General features: G+C 39.5%; 1 protein-coding gene across 1 annotated transcript; it reads right to left on the bottom strand.

Annotated features, from left to right (window-relative positions):
• Positions 1-1076: 1076 nt before the first annotated feature.
• sh3gl2a (SH3 domain containing GRB2 like 2a, endophilin A1) lies at positions 1077-7855 on the bottom strand. Its single transcript, XM_076091914.1, has 8 exons — positions 7832-7855; positions 6841-6913; positions 5890-6033; positions 5460-5593; positions 5190-5348; positions 4253-4356; positions 4017-4070; positions 1077-1356 (listed from the first exon to the last, which is right to left on the bottom strand). The coding sequence occupies exons 1-8, from the start codon at positions 7838-7840 to the stop codon at positions 1086-1088; spliced, it is 948 nt and encodes a 315-aa protein (XP_075948029.1). The 5' UTR covers positions 7841-7855; the 3' UTR covers positions 1077-1085.
• Between the last annotated feature and the right edge of the window lie 312 nt (positions 7856-8167).

Here is an 8167-nt window from a genome sequence, read left to right as displayed (position 1 = left end):
ACAAGCTGCTGATAAAATACACGTTGGAGGATTCAAACTTATGCACCATAGTTTTCTTACATCACTTCAAACCGTTTAAACTGCACAACTTGTTTTTGCAAATCATGTCATCACTCCACTAATCACTGGCTCGGATAGGTAATGTCACATACTTAAGAACACAGATTCCCCCGTCCTGATTAAAATACCAAAGAACTACAGATTGCAAAGTTTCGTCCTGTTGCTTCGAACAGATTCACTGACACCGTGCTGTCTGAAAATGTTGAAGCTAAAATTGGAGTTGACTCTGGTTATTGCCAGTAACTTTGGTATGTAAATCACATATAACCAATCACGTGCACATCTTGATATGTATTCAAATAAAAATAGGATGAGTAATCTTGGTTGTTAGTTATCAACTAGATGAAACTAGTCTACAAGTTTTGTTAAAACTATGAATAGTCAAAAAGGTGAGGACATCCTTTGGACAGATTGTGGACGCCGAGAGACGACAACCATTGAAACTAGAGGAATATTCAAACAAAACTAAATCAGCTCAACATGTTTTTTTATTAGATAAAACGTTAAACATTTGAAACCATGCTTGACCTAGAGTCTTCTAACAAACATGAAGCACGTGGACCAATTTTTTTTTCCTAGTATGTGAGAGAAAAGTTTCTATCTACTGTAGAGGTTTCCACAAAGTACAGTGAATGAGAGAAAAGCGTGATTTTGCAAAGCTGCTCTGATAAACTCACAAAATTATGACGGACTGACAGCCAACTCAACCCAAGACAGAAGCCGGGACTGTAATGGATAAAATGACTATGGAAGCCTGAATGTACCTCCTGGGATAAGGGGGAAGCAACGACATACACGCAGATTTTTCCTCATTTAAAGTTTTTACGCTCAATTGGTGCATACTTGCTTTAATTCGTCATCAATCTTCGTTTGTTATTGTGTTGTTGCTGTTTTGACTCCTTTAAAGCGGAGTACTGGTGGTTGGTAGGAATGTTAAGGAGAAGGTTACTGGGAATACTGGGGTGGGGTGGGTGGGGGGGCTCTGTTTAGTCACCTTCGCAGACTCAGGTGGTAGTGGTGATGTCCTAGTGGGGCAGCGGCACCAGGATATCCACATAGTTGATGGGGAAGAAGCCAGAGTTGCCGTGCAGCATCCCCTCATACCAGTTGTCGTCGATCTTATTGGTCAGGGTGATGATATCGCCTTCCTTGAAGCCTAGCTCACCTTCATTCTCTGGGTCAAAATCGTACAGTGCACGACAGCAGGGCTGGTCCAAGGGGGCTGGAGAACAGAGTTTTGGAGATAAGAGAAGAAAAACAGAGATGGATCTGAGACTAGAGGTAAAAGATAAGATGCTGCATATAGATTAGAGACATAATGATTGCTTGTGAAAGGCTCACCTGGAGACCTGGCTGAAAGAGGGAAAGAGAAGAGGAAGATGCAGAGCAGACAAAGCAAAAGAGAGAAAGACACAAAACGTGACCGTCAGTTACCAGAAAATAATAATGAGTCATGCCATGGTTATAGGAACTGTTATACATTTAAGATTTATGCTTATTCTCTTTCTCGCTTGTAGGTAGACAGGAAGATTGATACAATTCTCATATCTGTCTGTTAAGGCTACAGCCAGCAAGCTAGCTTAGCTTAGCATAAAGACTGGAAACAGGAGAAAACATGTGTCATACACTGTGTGAGAGACGCAGTGAGGCGGCTCTGTGTGCTGCTCTTTAACAGAGGTCGGGAGGTTAATTAACCAGACGTACATGTGCCAAACCAACCAGTTAGTCTTCATACTTCAAGTTTTCTTTCTTTTAAAAAACAAAAATGATGACTCTTTGTTGCCCCTTGTGGCCATTGGGGGAAACCAGCTACTTAGCTGCGTTTCTCACCAACTATCACGCAGCAAACTGCAGATGAGACAGCCACCAACAGGGCTAGGGGAAACAGCTAGCCTGGCTCTGTCCAACTGTAAGAAAGCCCGTCTATACCAGCTTCTCTAAAGCTCACTAAATAACACGTTATATCTTGTTTGTTTCATTTAACCAAATTGTAAAAAGGACAATTTGCCATTCTAGGGGGGCTCTATCTCTGGCGCTGGCGCTTCTTTGCTCCTGGTCAAAAACTAGTGCAGCACATAACCTCCCATAAAACTAATTAATTTGTGAGCTGCAGGTGCTTTGGACCCTTGGATGGAGCCAGCACTAGCTGTCTCCCCCTGTTTTCAGTCTTTATGCTAAGCTAACTGGCTGCAGCTTCATATGTAGCGTCCAAACATAAGAGTTGTATTAATCTTCTTATCAAACGCAGAGTAAATAAGCTGGTAAATGAATTTCCATAATGCTAAACAGTTCCTTTAACAATAAAAGAAAGATGGAAAAAATAGGGACAAAAGAGAAACGAGGGGTTATACAGTACAGAAACAGCACTGCAGACGAGCTGCACTGCGAACATAAATACACAGTCAATAAAGAAGGGCAAAAATAAGAGTGATAGTGAGATTTTGCATCTCCTCCCGAGTCACCCTTGCTCACCTGGAGATCTTGCTGCAAAGGGAAAACGAGAAAACATAGGTGAACAAAGAGCAGAAGCATTTACTTGCATTTCTCTAGATGGATAAATGATGAATTGATGGGTATATGCAGCAGGCGGAGGAATGAAAAGGTCAATAAACAAAACAAGAAGAAACATACAAGTCGGAGAATGAATTGAAAGAGAGGCTGACAGACAAAGAAACAGGAGGATAACACTGATCAGAAGATTGACAAGAGAACAAAACAGAAACAGCAAATGCTCGTCCGCTGCTAAGCTGTTCATTGTTACTGTAGGTCGGTCATTCTTTGAGCAGTGAGCGGACAGCACTTGCTTTTCTGTTGTTAGTTTGTATTATTTGACTGCAACAATTTTCTTATGACAAAGAAACAAAATGAGAGATGGACAAAAAGTGACAAAGTGATGGAAGAGATATTGTTGTATCTCCCCGGGGATTCACTTTTGTCTCACCTGGAGACCTTGCTGCAAAGAGGGAAGAGGAAACAACACCAGGGGGAAATAATAAATCGAAGAAATAAATTGGTGAGAATACAGACAGAGAAACGTAGTGATAGATAAGTTTGACCTGGCTCACCTGGAGACCGGGCCCCTGGAAGAATAAACAAAAATCATAAAGGGGACAGAGAAGAGCGCATAGTTGTATTGATTAGTTCTGGTTTGAGGGATATTCTGTTCAGTAAACACAATAACGGAAACATTGAGAACTGAAAGAGCCGGGAAAAAGAAAGCAATTAGCAAACACCGTAAATTCTCAAATATCTGCCTTTTCACTTAAATAATGAAAGCACTGCTTTTATTTTAACAATATAATTCTATAAAAAACGAACTATGTATCTCTTCTGCTATTCAGAAGCACATCTGGATTTGTCTTCTTTAATGTGGAACTAATGTCTATCATGTATGAAAATGATGTGTCGTCATGTATTTATGCGTTTGTCTCTGCTCATACGTATTACATTTGTTATTGTGCACAAATATAAAAAAAAAAAAAAAAATAGATCTCAATGAGACCGTTTAAATAAAAGATAAACTATATTTTTTATCATATTTAAAAAAATAATGTTTTGTCGTATTGATTTGTTATCATCTCCACCTGGCGTAAGCAATCTACTGCATTTGAATTCTCACCAGCATCAGTTGGGGCTTTTATTTGAGAATTCATAGTGCAAATCAAAAACAAAGAAAGGGTTGTTAAAGGAAATAAGATCATAAATGAATAGAAACAAGCCCAGAAACCTTCCTTTACAGGAAAATACATCAACAAATGTTATTGTTCTTACTTCACATCAGTTTAAACAAAAACTCACGAGATTTGCCAGTGAGATACTACAGTGTATTTACAGTTTCAGGACTAGTTTCTGGGCATGTTTCTGAGCAATGAGCAAATGTACTCTGGGTCTCACCTGGAGAGCGGGCACTGTGGATGCCTCCATTGTGGTTCTCACTGATGGAGAAGTCCAGAGACGTACGTGGTTTAGGAGTGTACTCTTTCCTCGGTTTGACAGTAGTGTCCCTTATCCTGCAACAAAACAGAATCCCCCAGTGAACAAATAATAGAGATTAAAATAAACACAGTGTACAGTATTTCTGAGGAAATGCTGCAATGGAAAACTCTACATGTTATTGTTAGTACATCCAATAATGTACGGTAAAATAAAAAAAAATAAAAAAACCTGTGAAACAGGCATTATGCGTACTGACCGTTCGTCGATCTTACTGGAGAGCTGTGTGAGGATCTCAGCAGCGCGACTGTGGTACTCCACCTGAGCATGTACCAGTGCAGCGAGCTGGCTCACCTGTTCAATCTGTTAAAGAAGTCTCCTGTTACTCATTGACACGATGACTGCTGGTACACTTCACCCATTATTATGACTGTTACTGAGACCCTGGACTCAAGTTCCCTCAAACTCAGGTACTAAAAAGTAATAAACAGTGTGCTCTTTGGGGATTTACAGGATGACTGGTAGGACTGTTGAAAGCACACACAGGATTGAGATCACAGTTCATTTTTAACCTTGGAAACAGCAGTTGGACAAAACATTCCAACTGGACAAACGTCGTGTGCTAAGGTAGGTTGTGTGATTTGATAGAAAGCTCCAGAGCAGCTATTAAATGACCTCGTGGTAAGACGGCTCAACTAATATTCCTGATGGTTTTACAACTGTATTCATTTTTTTATGGCCACTTGGGGTCCAAAAACACAATGTCAGTTTATAAATATTATTATGACATCATGATGCCACATCCAGTAGACACAGAATCCTAAGCATTCACTGGAGTCACGTTTCAGTCCACCTGGTGAATAGAAGACCGACATTTAGTCCACTTTCTGCTCCGTTTTTCTTTTGATAAAATAATTACATGTAATAGGTTACATGTAATCATTTGATCAATTGTTTGTATAGAAAACAAGAATAAGGTGATGACCCCCCGTGATTAACATGGTTTGCGGAGGACAAAGGGAATAAGTAGAGGTAGTGGCCATAGCGACAGTAGAAATTGTAAGTCAGAATAGTAAATTAAATGTGTTGACAGACTCAACAAAACACCAAAAACAAACCAGAAAAAGCCAGCTGTGTCCACGTTGAATGCAAATTATGCAATTAATGAAGGGACAAGTGATGCAAATAATCCTTACATCACTCTCCAACAGGTTGAACATGCTCAGCTCGGCAATCTCCTTGGAGTCATCAAATTTCTCGAGTGCCTGTTTGAGCTCGTCTTCTGTCACTTTGCCCTGACGTTTCTTCTTATAATCAAAGTCCAGACGACGACCCTGCATTTTCTTCAGGTGATGCTGCAAAAGAAGGCCAGAAAGTAAAGCTGCATCTTTGACCAAGACATGACTTCTAGAATACTGGTTGCATTTTTCTTTTTATGCTTGTTCATCAACGTTCCGCACTCGTACCTGAATCTCCTTGAGATCTTTTTCGTGGAGGTTCTGCATTGGATCAATGAAGTTCTGCTTGACCTCCATGTCCAGAGCGTCCTTAACCTCTCCAAGCTCACGCATGGCTTCCCCAGCATCAATCAGAGCAAGGCCTGGAAAAGTAAAGACAAATTTAGACACTAAAACAGAAAACATGAATAGCATTACAGCTCAATGTCAGTGTAAAATATAAAAGGCTCATCTGCAGTAACATTATCTCATGAAGACAGGCATTTTTCTTTAACACCATTACTGTCTGAAAAATAGGCTCATGCATTTTTCATAACATTAGGTAATAAAATGATTCCACTTTGTTCTTGTGAAGCATATATATATATATATATATATATATATATATATATAAGTGTTCTTCTGTTTCTGCAAGGAGCTTTAAAATGCTGCAGCTCACCAAAGTTAGACTCCTCTCCGAGCTCCCTGCCAAACCTCTGCATGGACTCTCCCAGGATGGCCTCGGTCTGCGTGTAGCCCGGTCCCTTCTCCTGTCCCCGCATACGTGACATGGAGTTCATCATGCTCATCTTGGCTCTGGTGGCTGGGATGGCAAAGCACTAATGAAAACAAGCACCACTGGGCCAAAAGTTAGGCCATGTTTTAAAACAATGCCTGATGTGCCAGATTTAAAAAAAAAAAATGATTCATTGTAATTTGTTGTTTACAGATGACGTAGAGATTTTTTTCATTCATTCTAAACAGATTCCACAGTAACTGGATGGGCTGCTGAAGTAGAGTATGATAAAATATTCAGTTGCTCTACTTGGAGACATTCAAAGGTTTAAAAGGCCAATGAGCATCCATAACACACTGGTCTGGATTTCAGTCATCACATGCAAAAACGATGATGCAAAACTAGTCCAGCTGTCCAATATCTAGTGCGATGTGATCACATCACGTGATCGATCAATCAATTACACCTGCTGAGCTGAATCAGGCAGGTCCTGAAACATTTCCTCTGACGTTAGCAGAGGCGCTCTTTAACTCATGTGGGGAAACCACGTTACTAGTGCGAGATAAACATCACGTCAACATAAATATTAGAGACAAGAATTATATCCCAGAAAAAAAACTAAACTCTTTACAATAACGTATACTTAAAAGAAAATATTCACACAGTGGTTGTATTGGTGGAATGTGGCATTTATTATTGCATTGTTGATCATATATACAGTGTGTATGTATAGGTGTAACATATGTATGTGACTATGTATATATATAATGTGTGGGGGGGCATAAATACTACATAGTAAATTTTTGAAAATATTTTTCTTCAAATATTTTAATATTGGATCCTGGGAGTAAACAATACGTCACATTATCATCTTGCACAGCTGGTGTATGTCACCTGGGTTTGGCTGCAGATACTCCGTAGTCTTGGTCATGATGTCCAGCACTGCCCGAGCAGTGGTGTCCATCTTCTGTAAACCACAACGTGAAGCAACAAGTATAGAGGGAGACAGAAATAACCGTTATGAAAAGATGTGGATAGAAACAAAAATATGTAATGACTGAAAGATTGTGGGAGAGGATGAGATGAATACAACAGCGATGGAATAATTGATGCATTGCTTTGTTCTGCAGTGTGGTGAGAGAGACACGTGCAGAGCTGAGAGCTGGCCATGATGTTCTTCTCCCGACAGCTCTGCCTCTCTTTCTGCAGCACACTGGAACTACTAACACATTAACACACATGATGGCATGTAAATACACACATGCACTATCATCATGTGCTGATAAGCACCGCCATGTAGATGCATGTATTTATTATTGCTCACATAATGAAAAGAGTCTATACATTCTGGAGTAAATACTGTTCATACTAAATACTGGCCATGTTGTGAGTCAAGAATAAATCAAACTGCAGTGATATTGTTTTGATTGTTGTAGGAGGGATTTCTGGAGAAAATAAATGATTTAAATGACAAAACTCGCCATAATAATAGTTCCAGAGGATTCATTTCAATACAAACACTGGTGCGACACCTTTCTGCTATATATTTTCTCACCAAAGAGTTGGTAATTGTTAACCATGTTTAGCACATAACCAGTGTTTCTGGTGACTCTCCATTAAAACCCAGAGTCACACAATGTCACATTTTAAGAAATGTTTCCCAGTTTAGATCTGAAACTAACAGGAGAAATATTTCTGTTATTTCTGATGATCTAATAACGTGACAGCAGTTTTCCAACAGCACAGTACATATGGTTATAGTGATATATCTAAGACACAAGTCTGTTGAAATCCCCAAAACATTTTAATACGCTTCTGGTAAACTAATAATAAGCTAAAGCACTGATTTTTTATCAAGGTGACAATTGAAATAGTTAAGACTCGCCTTTTCCATTTCAGTGAAGTCGTCATCGAGCTTCGTTCCTTCTGCACCTCCAACTTTCTCACTCACTTTCTGCAAAACAAACAAAACAAAAACAGGTTTAAAGCTTTTGTCAGCTAAATAAAAAAATCACGGTGCATTGGTTGGAAATGTGAAAATATGAAATGCTGCAAATTCCAGAAAGGTCAGTCCACTTCTACAATATGCTCAATACTGAGGTCGAGCTCATAATTGAAATGACACAAAATAAAGACCTCTGCAAAAACATATTGGTGATCGGTCGAGAGAGCATCTTCAAAAGTACTACAAGCATTGCACATGGATACTTTGCACAGAAAA

Source organism: Anarhichas minor, unplaced genomic scaffold, assembly GCF_050575085.1.
Source record: "Anarhichas minor isolate MPS153535 unplaced genomic scaffold, ASM5057508v1 ptg000014l, whole genome shotgun sequence".
In the NCBI taxonomy this organism is placed as follows: domain Eukaryota; kingdom Metazoa; phylum Chordata; class Actinopteri; order Perciformes; family Anarhichadidae; genus Anarhichas; species Anarhichas minor.
The sequence above is the reverse complement of the archived record's forward strand: the minus strand, read 5'-3'. Positions and strand labels throughout refer to the sequence as shown.

Bases quoted from the DNA above. Each gene is read 5' to 3' on its own strand.
- sh3gl2a (XM_076091914.1), bottom strand. The intron at 6,034-6,840 runs GTGACATACACC...TTGCCATCCCAG, and splicing joins GTATCTGCAGCCAAACCCAG to CCACCAGAGCCAAGATGAGC. The intron at 1,357-4,016 runs GTCTCTGGACTT...ATCTATATGCAG, and splicing joins TACACTCCTAAACCACGTAC to CATCTTATCTTTTACCTCTA.